The sequence below is a fragment of the Taudactylus pleione genome, unplaced genomic scaffold (genome assembly GCF_031769625.1).
Source record: "Taudactylus pleione unplaced genomic scaffold, aTauple2 ptg000393l, whole genome shotgun sequence".
Lineage (NCBI taxonomy): Eukaryota > Metazoa > Chordata > Amphibia > Anura > Myobatrachidae > Taudactylus > Taudactylus pleione.
Window position 1 is genome coordinate 8,793,989 of NW_028284794.1, and position 19,660 is coordinate 8,813,648.

Genomic DNA, 19,660 nt, shown 5'->3' on the forward strand with positions numbered 1-19,660 from the left:
TTAACCACTTTCCTGGTGTGGTCAAATCAGATGTGACCACGCCAGGCAGGGCTTTCCCCGACATGTTTACATCTGATGCGACCAGTGAGAAATGACTTGGGGATCGTTCATGAAGTCTGACCTACAGACGAAACGCATTGGGTTGTTGTGAACGTCTCAAGTCCTTAAGCATTTTATATTTCACTTCCTCGTATGTGTGATACTTACCAGTGGACTTTGTCCTTTATCTCTTTTAAATGGCTTGATGATAGTCAATGCGCTCTGATAACCCCCTTCGCGTTGAGTGAATGTTAATACAGTGACAGTAATATAAATCCACGAGTATCCTCAAGCCATTTAATACTAAGGGAAGGCCAGACACCCTTCTTTGAAAGTGCAGCCACCCCGGCTCAATAGTTATAGTCCAGTGCGCAATTTCACCTCGTCCTTATATCTTTATCTCTTTTATCTCCATTTTAATAAATGTGTCTTTTGAATGTTAAAATACGGTTGGGTTAAAATATTGTTTTGGGACTATTAGTTCCTGCTTTAAACCCTTAGGCCAGTTATACTTGCCTGTTTTGGCTGGCCGGGCAGGAAACAGGCGGTAGCCGGACAGGTTTTTTCGGGCACTCAGTGCCTTTGACAAGCAGCGGCTTAGAGCAGCTTTTAATGTGTTTTTTTTTTTTTAATCTGTTGGGCATGCACAGCCCGGCTGGCACAAGCCAGTGTGTGAAAGGAAACATTGTTTCCTATACACCACTGGCTTGCAGGGATGGCACGGACATGGTACAGCAGCCGTCCTGCTCAGTGGATATTCCTGGCTGTAACACGGCGACCGTGCCATGCCATGTGAAAGGAGGCACCTGCTTGTAGCCACCACTGTTTTTCACACCCAGCAAAAAACTGTGCGGCTTTTTGCTGCCCAGTCAAAACCGGCATGTGTGAAACTAGCCTTAAATGTGACATAGTATATTACAAATATATCACAGTGTTATGTGGGCAGCACAGACAGTGTAATGGTTAGTGTTACTGCCTCACAGCACTGAGGTCATGGGTTTGATTCCCACCATGGCCCTACCTGTGCTTGCATGGGTTCTCCCGGGTATTCCGGTTTCCTCCCACACTCCAAAAATATACTGGTAGGTTAATTGGTTCACAACACAAATTAACCCTAGTGTGTATGTGTGCGCATGTGATAGGGAATATAGATTGTGGCAGGGACTGATGTGAATGGCCAAATATTCTCTGTAAAGCGCTGCAGAATATGTGTGCGCTATATAAATAACTGGTAATAAATAAATAAAATAATAAATGTGGATACAAAGTTGTCAAAGTGTATGCATAATGTTGTGGTTGTCTCCTTTTATATACATTTTACTGTCCATTTGGACCTACGAAATATCCAAGAACTGAAATATGACAAGATAAGCGAATATATAATGATTGCACAATTTTTTGCACAGTGTTGTACATCTATATACTGTACTTTATTTCCTACCTCCACACAGTTCTATATATTGCTATAAATATGAAATAAATATAAATACATATTGCAGCTTGATAGTAGGAATGACATTTAATAGATCATATCATAAAATCACTCATATTTCATATATAAAAATAGAATATACAATATGCATACACAAAAAAAGGCTATAAATATAATCAAATCACTGGAGAGAAACATCCACAGAAAGACTGGGTATAATGATCCGATCACACTACCGAATACAGGTGATCCAGTGCTAATAATTATGGTTAATCAGTACCAGGTTTTTTTACACTTTGAGTAAACAACCTCCAGATATCCACAGTGCACATTCTATACATATAGGTCTCCCACATAGGTCGCCGGGCAGAACCTTGACCCACGGAGTCTGTTCTGGGCGTCCACTGGATGGCTCTGGATAACATCACAAAATAAAAGTTAACTTGAAGATTTAAACCTGGACAACATCGGGTACTTCAGCTAGTGAATAAAAATCACAAACACAGTATAAAAGCAACTTCAAACTAGAACATAAGAAGTGAAAATCATTCAGACTGTTTCCTAGGGTCCCAGCAATGTTGGGGAGAATAAGTCATGGGAAATGGCTGGCTTTTGCAGATACATGTAGGAGGACAGTGTACCTGGGTCAGTTTAAGAGAGGAGCGGGCTCGTGTGCTAGCCTCCTCCTCTCTTTTCGTGGCACAGATGCGAGAAAACCGCGCATGCACCGGTCTATAGAAATATGGCATCTGTGTCATGTTCCAATGATTCCTGTACTGCACATTCACAAGTCTCCAGTAAAATGGCTGCTGCATCATTTTCCTGGTGATTTGCACAGGTCCGACTTTGCTCTGGGAAGTTCAGTTTGATAATTGGGTACAGGGTGTGCAATGTGGGCCCCCTGTACCCAGGGACCAGCTAAGACATCTGTAGAAAACATCAGCATGGTTAATTCCAGAAAAGATACCATTGCTACCTGTATCAGCAGTGATTGGGCGGCTTCTTCTAGTTTGTCAGTATTGAAAGTTAACAAAAAGGAAGAGGTCAATCTGCCATCAGGTGTATGTTTATTTTTGGAAATAGTTTTGTCAGTTTAAGATTTTACAGAGATAAGGTAACCTGCTGAGGTTCTAATACACAGCAAAAAAGCCCAAACAACACAAATTAAGGCCCATATTCAATTTGGAGCGAAAGGTCGCATGTTTTTGGCGAAACTTTTTCGCTGATGATGTCATTTTTGCCTGTTTTGGTTTTACTCCGTATTCAATTTGAAGGACTTTCCGCCTAGACGGAAAGTCAATGCAATGTACCATGCGAAAAAGTTTCGCCTATGAATAGCAGGCGGAAAAAAGTGCAGATTTGGGGTGCAACATTGCGGGAACCCCCATGCAGCTTTCAGACAGTCCCCCAAAGGTAAACTGTCAAAAAATAAAAAAAAAACACTTTAGGACACCCCAAAATATTACTTTGAAAAAGGGGGTGAAAAAAAGTTGGGGTACAAAGTTAAAAACTAGCGAACTTGACTCTGGAGGGTCCCCAAATATGCCCCAAGTGTGTTTTTGATTGCAGGTGCTTGCGGCAGGTGGATTTTTAACGATTTTTACAGCTACACTTTAGCAACTTTAAAATATGCTGACCCCCATTTTTAAGTACCCCAAATTTTCTGGGAATAGTTATTTTCAGAAAATATACTCCTGAATACTATTCTGCACCACATATTGAAAAACGCTATTTAGCAGCTACTGAGCCCGTTTAAAAACCCCAAATGCCTTCAGCAAGCCAAATCGGGGGGTATCATAGTGAACCCCCATGTCAGAGCATCTTTTGAGGGGTGTCAGGCTGATTTCCCCAAATCTGGCAGCACTCTCCGCCTGTTTCAGTTTCGCCGGGTGCCGTTTTCGCGTACTTTCATATTGAATACTGGGTAAAGCGTGCACAAACGTGATACTTTTCCGCCTGCCAAACAGGCAAAGTAGGCGGAAAAAAGTATCGCTGCTCGGCTCATATTGAATACGGCTCTAAGTTGGATGTATCTGCCAATGCTTTTCCAAATTACTGTCTGTGTGCCAAATACCTTATTACAGATGTGTCCACAAGTTGTGCTACACATAACGCGTGAGCGCCGGGCAACTCAATAGCGCCAAGTATCTTTTCATGCAACTTTTTCCATTAAAATGTGTCTTATTCGCACAGCGAATTAAACTTATTAAAATGATATGTGGCATGCCTATATTATGTCTGCGACTACGGGTGTATCTGCATGTGAAATGCTGCGTTGCGGTGTCAGCATTCGCAGGCAGTTAAAGCCGCAGTTGCGTACTGAATATAGGCATGCTGCAGGTAAAAAAAAATCATTCAGTTTCGGCAGGACAGTTCTACAGGAATTACTTTGTAGCTGACCACAGCATTATATGCACTTTTCAAAGTAATTCCTGTAGAACTGTCCTGCCGAAACTGAATGAATTTTTACCTGCTGAGACACTGCCGTGTTGCCTACCTAAAGTACAAGTAAACAGACTCTACAACTGCAGCGTTACAATGTTGCATGACAAAAGGCGCAATGTTATAATTTGGTCAGATACAAGATAACACCTGTGGAGATACACTGCTGAATTCTGATTGAATCAATATTGGGCTGTATACACAGAAGGACGGGTTTACTGATTTTTGTTGCAGGGCGGTTAAGAGACTGGTGAAGGAGAAACTGTCTCTGGTAGACACCTGCAATATAAGAGTAACCCTTGGACATCATAAGTAAGTCACAAACGATTAAAGTATTTACCTTGCATAACCTCTGCCAGTATTTACACTAAACCTATTTACGTCATCGATTGAATCTCTAATTATTTTAAATATCTGGTTCATCTAGGTTGACCTGGGGTATGCTTTTTAAATATATTAAATAGATATAATATATTATCATATGCGTCATTAAAACTGTTAATTATTAGCTAAATATTCAGACAGCGCTTCTCTATCCTATATTTTGTTGTTGTGTTCTATTCCTTTAGGTATGGTATGACCTATTCTGATTTTGAAGCAGCAGCCTAATTTATTAGTAATTACCAGCTGTATTTTTTCCCTGTTGGTGCCAGCTCCAGTTTGCGGGTATTTGATTTGAGTTTCACAGAGATTAGAGATTGGAGGATTCTTGAAACCAGGTCTGTGAGAGCATCACAGGATTTTGGGAGGGAAAGAAGAGAATTTGGAGCAGCATGTGCACACTAGGTAAGGAGTACTTAAGCTGCCCATTCTCCAGTGTGTACTCTGTAGGAGTATTTGGCACAGCAGGGAACATTGGGAGTGATTATAAGAGGCTACTACTCAAAAATGTAGAGAAATCAGCATTTTTCAAAATGGAATTATAAAATTATTTGGCACCATAGTAATCCTTCAAAAAATGGGTATGCAAGTCCAGTCAACAAATTCGATGGGAATGGGATTGTATTGCCGGCAGCTATTTAGCCGCCGGTTCAAATCCTGACAGCTAACCATCCCCTCTCCCCCCCTAACCCTCCTTTAGGGGTTCCTAGCCTCCCCCCCTAGTGCCTAAACCAAACATTGCCTTACCCAAACCTCCCCTCGGGAGGTGCCTAACCTTTACCCCTCCCTTCCCCTAGCCTAACCCTAACTCCCTAAACTTAACCATCCCCCCACGGCTAACCTACCCCCCTAGTGCCTAAGCCCAACCTCCCCCTGTTAGTGCCTAAACCTATCCCCCTCTCCCTGCACCCGCACCCTAAACCTAACCCTCCTGGGGGGTGTCTAACCCAAACCTCCCCTCGGGGGTGCCTAACCCTAAGTCCCCCTGGGGTGCCCTAAACTTAACCCTCCCCCACACAGCTAAGAGGACAGGCACCCGTACTTACCTCCTTCAGGGCCCCGCCATTCTGCATTCCGGTCCGGGAATTATGACAGGCGTCTGTATCCCTACCACATGCTCCAACTAGGGTTAATTTTTGTTAGGGCCCAATTAACCTGTCAGTAGAATTTTGGAATGTGGGAAGAAACTGGAGCACCCGGAGGAAATCCACACAAGCACTGAGAGAACATACAAACTCCACACAGTTAGGGCTGTAGTGGGCATCAAACCCACGAACTCAGAGCTGTGAGGCAGTAATGCTATCCATTACACCATCTGTGCTGCCCATCTGTACGTACTAGAGATGAGCAGTTCGGATTCTGTGGAACCCGAACTGCTCAGAACAATGGGGATCCCGCCGACTCAGATCCCCACTGCAGGCCCGACGTCAGATCTCGCGAAAGTGCTGAACTCTCATGAGAGTTCGCCTCTACATAAGGCGCCGAGTTCCGCAACTCGGCGTCACTTCTCCTGCACGCTCCGTACTGCGCGCAACTCTGCATGTGGGCAGTCTGGCTGAGGGGACACAGCAGCACGCTGAGTGGCTGTATAGGGGAGACACTGCACGCTGATGCTGCACTATACTCTGCTAATTAAGTGCTGTGTCAAGAGACTCACAATTGGCTGCCCTGTCAAAAGTGACTGTAAGGGGGCACACTGCACGCTGATGTATGCTGTGCTATACTCTGCTGATCAAGTGCTGTGTCCAGAGACTCACAAGTGGCTGTGATTGTGTAAGGGGGTACACTGACTGCATGTAAAAAAAATAAAATAAAGTTTAAAAAGAAAAAAAAAAGAAAAACTTTTTTGGTGCTGTACCCCACTGTGTATACAATCACCGAGACTCTGGAGGCCTTAGCCCTCTGTGTAAAAATACAAGCACCATTACTTTGTGGGTGATAGCCCTCCGTGTATAAAAATATAAGCACTGCGTGACTTTGTGGGCCATAGCCCTCTGTATAAAAAATACAAGCACCGTGAATGTGTGGGCCATAGCCCTCTGTATTGGGCAGAGAAGCAACTTGTGTGGGCGGCGGGAAGAGGAACCGCACAATATATTAACTGCACCCGCAGGGGTCTCCGGGAGTGATGTGTGGTACCTGTGATAAGTCAGCAGCGGGGAGAGTGTTGTGCTTGCCAGGAGGGAACAGGAGAGAGCTGCCTGTGATGATAGGACAAAGGTACTCACCGGTACATAGTCATACTCGCAGCTAAACTACATGCAGTGTAGCCAGGAGAGATTTCTAAATCTAATTATACTTAATTAGATACCAACCAGCTGCTTCTAAAAGAGGAAGCGTTGCAGTGAACGTTGCACCCAGTCAGCTATCTCAGGCCCTGATTCAGAGCGGACGCTCCGACAGAGCGCTCGCTCTGAATCAGGGCCGTCCCTCCTCCTTTTTGGAGCGGCCTCCTGGCCGCTCGCATAGCTGTGGGTGACCACCCACCGCTTATGCGAGCGGCCAAAAATATGGTCGCGATGGTCAAGACCATCGCGACCATCAGGCTTGCGACGAGACCCTTGCAGTAGGGTCTCGCTGCTGCAAGCCCTGGAGTGCTTTTGGCTCTATCAGAGCCAAAAGCACTCCCACTGACATCACTAGTGATGTCAGTGGGGCCAGCCCCAGATGGTAGGCGTTCCCATGGGAACTCCTACGTCTGGGCAGCAATGCCCCCGGCACGCCTGCCAAAGGGGGCGTGCTGACAATCATCATCACAGCACGCCCCCTTTGGTGCGAGACCCATAACGACGGCTTGGCCGTCGTTATTCGGGTCTCGCGCATGCGCACGATGGAGCCGCCTCCGTCATGCGCATGCGCACTTGGGCAACATCGACACGCTTGTGAGCGCTCAGCGCTTGCGAGCGGGTCTGAATCATGCCCTCAGTACCCTACATGAGAGTGCAGCAAGGATTACATTGTGAATATTCACATCTTCTATAAATAAACTGAAATTGTTTAATGAGGCAGCAGCAGTACAGGAGTTTGTATAAATAAAGGACCTGTTACCACATTCTCCATATATTACACTTCAACCCGGGCAAAGTTGTACAATGCCGATTACTAGCCAGATAATCTCTTGCATGCAGACACAGGCCTAGAGACAATTGTCTGTTGTTTCCATTGGTACACCAATTAACTGCGAGTCTGATTTTTTCTGTTTGCACTATTGCATATGAAAGTGACGTTATATGTTTGGTTGTAATTAACCTATTAATGCCACAGTTGGATCGCGAATCCAGAGTTCTGGTTTAATAAAACGCATGGATCCAAGTGTATTTTTTATTCTCTTAAGAGTGTCAATCCCGTTGTAATGTAATTGTTTTAATGTACAGTTGTTGTGAAAATTAATCTTTAACCACAAATATTCTATTGAATAAATACTATTTATTGCCTGTATCTAGTACTTACCATCCGGACAAATTCAAGACTATCCAAGGCGTTCCAGAAATAGAGTTACTCAGTAAGGGAACACTTCAACACAACACGCTTAGAACAGTAAACCCTTAGCGGGGTGTTATGCTTACTAACCAGGCAGCTCACTGCAACCTTTGGCCAATAATGTTGAAAACAATATTATAAGCTGTGAGGTGGTCTAAATTGACTGGAAATTAATGTTATTGAGGTTAATTATACTCTAGGAAGAAAAAAAAGACCAATTTACGTGATTTTAGCTTTTTTTGTCAATTTTTGTAAAAAATCCAAATCCAAAGCCAGTCACCGCAGTTTGGCAAACCCAAATCCGGATGACGAATTAGAACAAAATCTAAATCCGGCAAAAATGGTCCGGCGCACATCCCTTGTGTGTACTACTCTATATGAAGTGTTACAATGCAGTGGCTGCAGTTTTTTTTTCAGGCATCGGGTGTCACCAACATGTCGGCTCCTTCTCAGTGACAGGAGCCGGGTGCTGCAGACTGTCACAGAGGAGGAGCCGGCAGTTTAGGCAAAGTCTCCGGGGGACAGGACAGCCAAGAATCTCTGGGCATGCTGGGCACGCCCCCAGAGTGACACGATAGGGAGTCCTGCAAGGCCACACCCCTTTATGACAGACCACACCTCTTTTCAAGCACATGCGGATTTGCCACTCGGGGGGCATTTACCCGGTGACGCCTCTGTCACCGCCGGCACCACACAACACAGCAGACCTAAAACAGGACACTGCATCCTGAATCAATATGGATGCAGCTTGCCTCCAGCATGATCCTGTATAAAACAGGATGAGTGGAAACCAGTGATGTACGGTCAGGTGAGGCAGAGCCTTTCCTGTCCTACTTGGGTATACGCAAAAGTTTTGATGATAAAAAAAATGTAAGAAAAGATTATAAATATCTTCTTTGTATTAAGATAATCATTCTATAGTTAAAACTCTGGAGTAGACAAGGGTATGACAGGTGAGGCACTGCCTCCCCTGTCTACCTTTTCTGCACATCCCTGATCAAAACACACACAATTTCCAACACAGTACACTGCTGCACCTTTGTATAATGCCCACATGAACCCTCGGGTTCATATATGCAGGGGTTTAGGTGGGTCGGAACAGGATGGAACTGCATTAGTCACTTCTATTTGGAGACGGAACCAGTTCCGCCTCCTCTAGCGCACCACTGCAGAGAGGCTCCATTTGCCGGGCAGCCGCTGAGATTTTGTTACCAGCGGGCACCCGGCTTCTTCCCCACAGCAGCAGCTGGAGTTCACTCCTGAGCTCTGGCTTCCGGCTTCCGCAGTGTGCACTATGGGAGAGACATCATGAGGTCTCTCCCATAGTACTAAGGAGCAGCTGTCGGACAGCCGTGGATGCTGGAGTGGGGCTTAAGGTAAGTATTGTTTTTTTTGTGTAAGCAGCACTACTACTGAGGGCACTGCATAAGGGGCACCACTACAGTGGGCATTGCATAAGGAGCACTACTGCTTTAGGCATTACATGTATTAGGTACACTCAGGGCTGCCATCAGAAAATATGGGGCCCGGGACGGACAAAATAGACAGGACCCCTCCAGCCCTGGCTCCACCACAACACTCCAGTTGCTCCTCAGTCATCCTCACACACAGTGACACGGCGTGATATCATAGTGATATTAGTCAGCGGCGTAACTAGGGTAAATGGCGCCCAGGGCAAATGGCGCCCTAACGAAAATGGTGCCCCTTGAAAACTGCACCCAGCCGGCATGTAGTAGACCTACTACACACACACAGGGGGTCACTCAGACCCGGTCATTAGCGCTGATGCGCTCGGACCGGGTCAATGGCCCCCCACAGAGCATGCGCACGACGGCACTGTAGCCGTCGTGCGCATGCGTGAGACCTGATACGACCGACAGCGCCAGTCGTAGCAGGTCTCGATCCAAAGGGGGCGAGCTGTCGATGTTGATTGACAGCTCGCCCCGTTTGGAAGGTGGGCCGGGGGGGTGTCAGCCCAAATGGAGGCGTTCCCATGGGAACGCCTACCATTTGGGGGCGGCCCCACTGACATCACTAGTGATGTCAGTGGAGAGCTTCCGGCTCAGACAGAGCCGAAAGCTCTCCGGGGCTTACGACAAGAGAGACCCTACCCTAGGGTCTCGTCGTAAGCCCCGATGGTCGCGTTGGTCTTGACCATCGCGACCATCACCTTAGGCGGTCGTAAGGCTGTGGGTGTTAACCCACAGCCTTACCACTGCAAAGGAGGACGTCTTAAAATTCAAGAGGTCCTCCCCTCATTCAGACCGACCGCACGCTCTGTGCGACCGGCTCTGAATGAGGTCCACAGTGTGACCACTAACTGTCTGTAGTTAGTCCTGTGGGACCCAGACTTTATACATGGCCTTGCTACAATAAGGGGGTAAAAATACATGTTATAGTATGTAAGTGCAACACTGACTGCCTTACTATACAGAGAATAAGAGCTCTGCAGCTCACGCTATGCAATGAATGATGGTCTGCCAGCAAACCAAAATGCACCTGTCTCATTTTGATTTGCGCCTATGTTGCCAGTTGAATGCCCACTGGCAGCAGGGATAAATGTAGAATTCCTTGCCAGGAAATTTTTAAATGTTAGCTATCGCTATAAAGGAGATAAATAGAAATAAACTTCAGACAATATCAGTATATTTAATTATATATTTGCAAAAATTTTATTATAATGCCTGCACACACCTTTAACCACATTACACTGCAGATTATGCCCCTGATTCACATTGCACCACATAGTAGTGTCCCTTATTCATGCTATGACACACTGTAGTGCCCCTTATACACAATGCCCACAGTAGTGTATAATTTTTCTGGTGTACCCTGTCTGTATTTTGATTATAATGCTTCCCTGTCTGCATTATTCTTCTAGTGCCCACCTACTGTATTTTTCTTTTAGTGCACCCCTGTCTGTATTTTTATTATGCCCCTCCCCATTATTATTTTCTTTACATACAGTAGCTTATATGAAATAAACAACATGGGGTGTGACCATGTTGTTTATTTCATTAATGTGCTCCGTCCTTACCTTTTCTCCACACACACTCACGCTCCACCCCCCCCTGTAACTTCCACAATATGTACTCTGCTCCCCCTCCACCCGTATGTTCCTGATAGGGGTCTCCTTCCCCCACCCGCGATTCGTATCATGCTCCCCCAGGACTGTAGCCTGCCTACCTGCCAAAAACGTCCTGTTCCCTCCGTTTTCTCCCGTGCGGCTCCTCTGAGGCATAGTCGTTGCTTCATGATTACATCATGAACTGCTGCCTGGTCTGCAGTGATCTTCGGCGCCGGCTGTTTTTAGGAAGGAGCAACAGGCTCCTTTGCAGCTTTCATCCCGCCCTTGTAATGCTATTGATAGCTGTAGCGGGCGGCTAGTACTAGGAGTGGACAGGGCCCCCCCCCCCCTGAGGGCCCGGCGGCGTCCGGGTATCCAGCAGCGGCATTAGTAGGAGGCAGAGCGGGAGGGTGTCCCTGGTCCTGTCAGTCACTTACTGCGCAGCTATTGTGCGGCGGCTGCGTGGTAGGAGCAGGCGGGCCCTCAGAGTGAACGGGCCCGGGACTACAGTCCCGGCAGTCCCCCCCCTGATGGCGGCCCTGGGTACACTACTACTGTGGGCATTGTGTATAAGGGGCACTACAGTGTGTCATAGCATGAATAAGGGACACTACTATGTGGTGCAATGTGAATCAGGGGCATAATCTGCAGTGTAATGTGGTTAAAGGTGTGTGCAGGCATGCTGGCAGGCCAATCTGGGCAATATCGTTATGTCTCTATAGGGATCCACGATCGTTGGTGGTTTTTGGATGTGTGGATGAACAATATCGTTCATCCAGCACACCAGGATTTTTAAAGGAGGATCGTTCAGCGATATAGTTATCGCTGATGATTGTTCTGTGTATACCCAGCATAAGATTGTGCTACTGTGTGGCATAACTTGAAATGGGAATACTATTGTGTGACCACGCCCCTTTCTTTTGAGACCACGCCCCATTATTGAAAAAAAGCACTGTGGGGGGGGGCGGTGGTGAGTTCCATCACTTCTCTAGGACCACTTTAAGCACCGCATATATGCATGTGTAAATCTGTCTGACACAAGCCAGTGCCTCCCCAGCCATTTACCTCACATCACTGGAAACCCTACCGGGAGAAGAAGTATGGGTGCTGTGGGGCAGCAATTTTAACACCTGTACCATGTTTGTGACTAATGCTGCATACACACGAAGCAATTTAAAAGAATGATATCATAATTTCTAGGCCCCCACCAATGCACGGGCACATATGGATGATGGCGAAATCATCCATTGGCCGTGCATGCTGGCCAACCTGCTTGATATCGAGCAGGTTACTATAGGGATCCGCGATCAGTGTTTGCGGGTCGCTATAGTCATTGGTGGTGTGCTGGATGATCGATATCGAGCAGGTTACTATAGGGATCCGCGATCAGTGTTTCCGGGTCGCTATAGTCATTGGTGGTGTGCTGGATGATTGATATCGAGCAGGTTACTATAGGGATCCGCGATCAGTGTTTGCGGGTCGCTATAGTCATTGGTGGTGTGCTGGATGATCGATATCGAGCAGGTTACTATAGGGATCCGCGATCATTGATTGCGGGTCGCTATAGTCATTGGTGGTGTGCTGGATGATCGATATCAATCATCCTGCACTCCAGGCAGGTGCAGGACGATCAGTCAGCGATATCATTATCGCCGACTGATCGTCCCGTGTGTACAGGCCATAATATTAATATAAGAGGACCACATTTTCAGGAATTGCCATAGTTGTCATGTGAAACACTTGTCAACCAGAATATTCCTAGCACTATTCAATATGTGCTCAAGAAGTTTAACGAAAGTATAACAAAGCATCTCAAATCCAGTCCTCAGGACACAATAGAAGTGCTTTGTATGATAGGAGATGTTTTGCATATCTCCTTGCTGTGGCACAGGTGTACTGTATTCATTAATGACTGATACATTGAGGTTCTGTGAGAAATCCTGGAAAACATGTACTGTTAATGTGTCACAAGGACTGGATATTGAGAAGCAGGCTTTGTATTTAGACCCAGGTGTATTTTCTCTAATAACCAAATGAGCTACAGCACAGGTTCTCAAGCTCTGTCCTCAGGACCTACAACAGTGCATGTTTTCCAGGTGCCCTCACATAATCACAAGTGAAATAAGTAGCGCCACCTGTGGAAGTTTTAAAACGTGCCAGTGAGTAATGAATACACCTGTGCACTTTCTAGGTCACCTGAAAAACGTGAACTGTTTGGGATTCTGAGGACCATATTCAATTTGATGGTGAAAAGTCCGAGGTCGGACTTTTCGCCAACATCGCAGGTTTTTTGGGGATAAAGTATCGGGCGCGTGGCCGCTTTATCCCCGTATTCAATTAGGATCATGCGAAAATGGGACCCGGAGTATCGAAAAAATCAAGGAATTTTCAGGAAATGTTCCTTGGACCCCCCTAAAGATGTCCAGATATGGGGGATCACTATGGGTACCCCTGTTTTTGCCTTCTGAAGGTAATCAGGGGTTTTAAATAGCCGGGACAGGTGCATAAATGCTCCTGTGAAGAATAGCAATTAGTTTATCTTTTTTTTTTTTTAATAACTATGGCTATCAAATTTGGGGTACATGAAAATGGGTGCAAGCATATTTTTAAGTCCCTAAAATGATTTTGTAAAAAATTATTCAAAAATGCACCTGCCGCTACTACCCGCATTCTTTAAAACACCTGCCACATACTTGGGAACCCTTTAGGAATCAGTTACGCTAGGTTAGAAGTTTGTTCCCCCTTTTTTTTTCTAACCCCAAAATTCAAGACCTTTTTTTGGGGTGTCCTGAGGATTTTTTTGTAATTATTTTTGCACAGATTACTTTTATACGACACTCCCTGGGGTGCAGGCTATTTTCTTTTAAGCCTGCACCCATAAATCCCAATTCTGCACTTGGTGAAAAGTTATCCCCATTTTTCAACAAAAGACTTTTTGCATCGGCGAAAAGTCTTTGAAATTGAATACGGGGATAATTGAAACAGGCGAAAATTACGTCAAAACTTATCGCTGATAACGGCTTTTCGCAGCCAAATTGAATACCCTCCTGAGCTTGAGAACCACCGAGTTACAGAAAGCCTGTTCGATTTCAGGTTTATTCAGGTAAAAGCAGCCTATCCCATCTGCAATTAATAGACCTTCCCTGTGTAATTCTGCAACAAAAAGATCAATCACATATTACTGTACACTGGACAAAGTCCATTATGGTAGGGTGTGTGGGGCTGTAAGACTCTACACAGTAAACAGCTAATCTTAAAATGGGAAAATTTATTTACGGTATATATAATATGAAAAATAACCCAAGGGGAGGAGGGGGGAATGCATTTAGCAATTTGGTAACTTTTTTATATCTTGTCTTTAGTTTCTATTCACCTCACTTGATGCAATGTATTTTATACTGTATTAATAAATTTGGTTTTAAATTATCTAATAGGGGGAGTGCCCCAAACAAAGCGTACTTTTCTTACACCTTGCTTATTCTAATAAGAAAAGTCAGGTCCTAGACTAATCTCAGTGCTGGTGTCCTGTATACCATTTAGTTTCATGGGATGGTGAATTTCTTAAATGATGATTAACACACACCCAGCACTCAGGTGTATATTTACTAAAGTGAGGGTTTTAGAAGTGGACTTGTTACCCATAGCAACCAGATTCTACTTAGTTATCTGGCACCTTCTAGAATATAATAGCTAGAATATGATTGGTTGCTATGGGCAACAACTCCACATTTAATAATTATACCCCTCATAGTCTAAATCATTTTAGTAAATATACCCTCTCTAGTCCAGGTTTTAAGGATATTCATGTTTGACTCTAGATGGTTAAATCAAAAATGACTGCGGTACTAATTAAGTCACCAGTGCTACAGCATGGATAGCCTTAAAACATGGACTGTAATGGCTAAGTTTGGGAACCACTGGTATTACTTACCTTTCTGCCACCACTTGGAAAATGACATGGGTGGGGTGGCACACAGAGACTGCACATGCCCCCCACCCCCCCCCTTCATAAACCTCCTGTAAAAGGTGCCAGGAATAAGATACTGCTACGCTATATCCATAGTTGCCAACTCTCCCTGAAATAGTAGCAATCGTCCTGATTGCACCTTACCCCATGTAAATACGCCAACTATAATATATATATATATATATTTACACACACACACACACACATACATACACACACAGTGCATTTGGAAAGTATTCACAACGCTTCACTTTTTCCACATTTTGTTATGTTACAGCCTTATTCTGAAATAGAATAAATTAATTTTTGTCCTCACAATTCTACACACAATACCCCATAATGACAACGTATAAAAAGTGTTAGAGATTTTTGCATATTTAAAAAAAAAAAAAAACACACTAAAGGTGCATACACACACAACGATTTTTTGAACGATTATTGATAACGATATAGTTTATCATTCAATCGTTGAAAAAATCGTTCACTTTCTGAGTTAAAACAGTGAACTATTATCGTTCATGCACATTCACGTTTGTAGTTTGTACTTCAGTCAGACTGACCAACTCAACAATTTTCAGTAAGGGAATATGCAAAAATCGTTTGTAGTTCAAAAAAATCGTTCATTACATTTAGTAAATGAACGATTTTAGTAAATGATTTTCGTTAATTTTTCCCTTGAAAAAATGAACGAAAATCATTTACTAAAATCGTTCATTTACTAAATAATTTTGTGTGTATGCAGCTTAAAGGTGCATACACACACAACGATTTTTTGAACGATTATCGTTAAACGATATCGTTTAACGATAATCGTTTGTAAAAATTGTTCACTTTCTGAGTCAAACGATGAACGATTTTCGTTCATGCGCGTTCACGTTTGTAGTTTGTAGTTTGTAGTTCAGTCAGACTTGTCAACTCAACGATTTTCAGTAAGGGAATATGCAAAAATCGTTTGTAGTTCTAGAAAATCGTTCATTACATTTAAATGAACATAGTAAATGAACAACTTTAGAAATGATTTTAGTTCATTTTTTCAAGGGAGAAAATCGTTTACTAAAATCGTTCATTAACTAAATCATTGTGTGTGTATGCAGCTTAAGAAATCACATGTACATAAGTATTCACAGCCTTTGCCATGAAGTACAAAATGGAGCTCAGATCATCCTTGAGATGTTCCTACAGCTTTATTGGAGTCCACCTGTGGTAAATTCAGTTAATTGGACATGATTTTGAAAAGCATACACCTGTCTATATAAGGTCCCACACTTGGCAGTGCATGTCAGAGCACAGACCAAGCATTTCATCAACAAGTAGAGCTTACGAACTGCTTCGGGGCTCATTAACATTTGGACAGAAGTCAACTTTATGAAACACCTCTCAAATGTATCAGTACACATCCACTGTAACGCTGCACTTATATGTACTGCCTTCACAATCTCCCTGTAATGCCTTTTCACAGGTAGGTAAGTATGCACTATATCTCCTCCTGTCACAGCCCAATATCCACTGTACTCGCCCCCCTTCCCCTTGCACTTACCATTCCAATACACCAAATAAAGATGAGTAGCAGCCATCTCCGTCTCATGCTTAGTCAGCATAGGTGAGGATCGTGCCTGCAGACTCCCTGGTAATACAGGTGTATTGTGCTCTGGAAATTCCTCAGCCCCACCTGTACTTGTGCCTTTCACAGATCTTCTGTCACATACTGTAGATGTTAGTGATTGCAGTATAGAGGTAGAGGCTGCTTATACGGCTTATTCAGACAATCCAAATTTAAAGGGAACTCCACACAAATTAAAGTATAATGTAGCACAAGGGTTCTCAAATTCGGTCCTCAGGACCCCACACAGTCCCCGTTATCCATGTCACCTAGCAGGAGCACAGATGTATACAGTACATTACTCAAAGACATTTTAGAAGTTACACAGGTGGAGCTAATTATTTCACTTGTGATTCTGTGAGGAAACCTGGAAAATATGCACTGTCTGGGGTCCTGAGGACTGAGTTTGAGAACCTGTGACATACAGTATCATGTCGTTAAATTGATAATAAAAGCATTTTCTTATTGAGACATCTGGTGCCTTCAGGAGGAGAGATAAGTATATGCTAATGATGTTTCAAAGTTCTCTCCGTGAGCGATTTCACTTGGCACATACCAAGCAGAGCTGTAACTAGACTTTTTGGTGCCCTGTGCCAGAAAGAGCATTGGAGCCCCCCTCATTTTTCAAAGGGACATAATACACCCAAAAAAGGGCCATGGCTTCATGGGGAAGGGCCAGGGAAGAGATATGAGAGACCAGGAGATGCTGGGGATGAAATAAGAGGAAGCTACAAGTGAGAATGATAACAAACAGAAATTTGACAGGGCCAAACAGCGCCCCCTGACCTGTGGTGCCCTGTGCGATGGCACCGGCTGCACTACCCTAGCTACGGCCCTGGTACCAAGTGTAATGTTCTGGGGTACTATGCTCAGTAGTGTAGTTAGAGGTGCAGTGTTTAAGGTGCCAAATAAATATTTCTAGGGGCAATATTCAATTAGGCTGAGAAAACCCGTTATCAGCGATACTTTATCGCCGATGACATAATTTTCTCCATTTTCACTTTTCCCCATATTCAATTTCAAAGACTTTTCGCAGGTGCGAAAAGTATTTGTCAAAAATCGGGGATAACTTTTCACCATAGAATAGGTGGTGAAAAAAGTGCAGAATCTGGGTTTTGGGGTGCAGACTTTAAAAAACTACCCTGCACCCCTTGGAATATCCCCTAAGAGTAATCTGTCAAAAAAAATGTAAAAAGTTCCATAGGACACCTCAAAAAAGTGGTTTCCTTTTGTGGGCAAAAAAAAAAAAAGTTGGGGAACAAACTTATCAACTAGCGAAATAGACTCAGGGGGGTCATCCCCAAGTATGTGGCAGGTGTTTTTTGTTGTTTTTGCGGTAGGTGAATTTTTAAAGTTTTTTTTTAAAGTTCACTTTAGGGAGTTAAAAATATGCTTGCACCCATTTTCATGTACCCCAAATTTGATGGGACTAGTTAATTTAAAAAAAAAAAAAGTTGCTAAATTCTATTCTTCACCACTTTTTTTTAAAGGCGCATTAAAGCACCTGTAGAGCCCATTTAAAACCCCTAAATACTTTTAGCAGGGCTTTTGGGGGGTACCCATAGTGATCCCCATGTTAGTGCATCTTTTGGGGGGTGACAGGCTGATTTCCCCAAATGGGACAGGACTTTGCTACTTACCTTTCCGCCGGGTCCCGTTTTCTCCAATTCCAAATTGAATACAGGGGTACGCAGGCACGCACCAGATACTTTATCCCCAACAAAAAGCTCAGATGACGGCGAAAAGTCCGGTAACTGACTTTTTACCTCTAATTGAATATGGCCCTATATCTCTATACAGTTTGGCTGGGTTTAAATAACTTAGGAGAAGAAAGAATAGAAAACTCTTTGTTTGAGGCGCTCTTAAAGTAGTATGAATAAATTAAAACTTAACTTTTATTTTATAAGATTTTAGAATATAAGGGGGGGAAGTAGTTATTTTTCAACCTCCAATAATATTTAAATACAGCCAATAATTACAGACAAACAGAAATCAATATAGTCCACTGCCAATTTTTTGTTAATACAGCCAAAAGGCGATTACTATAAGTGGTTAGATTCAACACATTATATTTATCTATTATTGATTAATCAAAAAAAATATTCTTGTTATTGAAAAAAAATATACCAAAGAAACCTTCCTTCTAATTTTGAAAAAGAATCAGATAAACATTTCTACATAGAGTCTAGTATACTTGAAGGAGTATTTTGTCAGATGGTTTATCCTGCTTATATACTGTTATAGGAGATGTAATTGTATAACTTTTGTACCAATATGTTGAAACATGTTGCAGTGCGGTTGCTAGCAGAAAGACAATTAGTACCAATATGTTGCAATGCAGCAGCTCAAGAGCTGGCAGAGAGAATTGTTATTCATGTAGCAAAAAACAGAAAAACAAATCCCTACAGTTTTTTCACTTATACCTCTTTTCCACCAAAAACCCAGGTCCAACCTGGGTTTTTGGACATGGTTCCAACCCTGGTCAGACCCAGGTCAGACCCATTTACACTGCACCTTTCATCTGGGTAACTCCCAGGTCAGCCCTGTTCACACTGAGCTCAGGTCTGCCCTGCTAAACCTGTGAGGTCATTAAAAGTGGGAGGTGACTGCTCCACAGCCACCAATCAGCTCATTTTAGGCATGATCCAGGTCAGATAACCCGGGTTGCACCGTTTACACTGCACCATTACACGGATCCATCCTGGGTCCAACCCTGGTAGCTACCTAGGTTGGATTGCAGGGTCACTTGACCCAGGTTATTTTTCAGGGACCCTTTTACACTTATACCCCTTTTACACCAGAGCAAAAACCTGGGTTTTTGCTGGGTCTACCCGGTTCGCAGCTCAGTGTAAAAGGGTCCCTGAAAAATAACCTGGGTCAAGTGACCCTGCAATCCAACCCAGGTAGCTACCAGGGTTGGACCCAGGTAATGGTGCAGTGCAAACGGTGCAACCCAGGTTATCTGACCTGGATCATGCCAAAAATGAGGGGATTGGTGGTTGTGGTGCATTCACCTCCCACTTTTTATGACCTCACAGGTTTAGCAGGGCAGACCTGAGTTCAGTGTGAACAGGGCTGACCCAAGGTGCAGTGTAAACGGGTCTGACCAGGGTTGGAACCATGTCCAAAAACCCAGGTCGGACCTGGGTTTTTGGTGGAAAAGAGGTATTAGCTGCGACCTGGGTGGACCCAGCAAAAACCCAGGTTTTTGCTCTGGTGTAAAAGGGGTATTAGTGGATATAACACCGTCCT

The 19,660-nt window shown here is 43.9% G+C and overlaps 1 protein-coding gene across 1 annotated transcript in view; it reads right to left on the reverse strand.

Moving 5' to 3' along the window:
* LOC148507449 (NXPE family member 3-like) overlaps positions 1-16,550 on the reverse strand; it is a 61,321-nt gene extending 44,771 nt beyond the window's left edge. The window contains exon 1 of the mRNA XM_088446151.1: positions 16,346-16,550. Within this exon, the coding sequence (XP_088302277.1) occupies positions 16,346-16,393 (48 nt within the window). The 5' untranslated portion in view covers positions 16,394-16,550. The remainder of the gene's footprint in view (positions 1-16,345) is intronic.
* Positions 16,551-19,660: the final 3,110 nt, after the last annotated feature.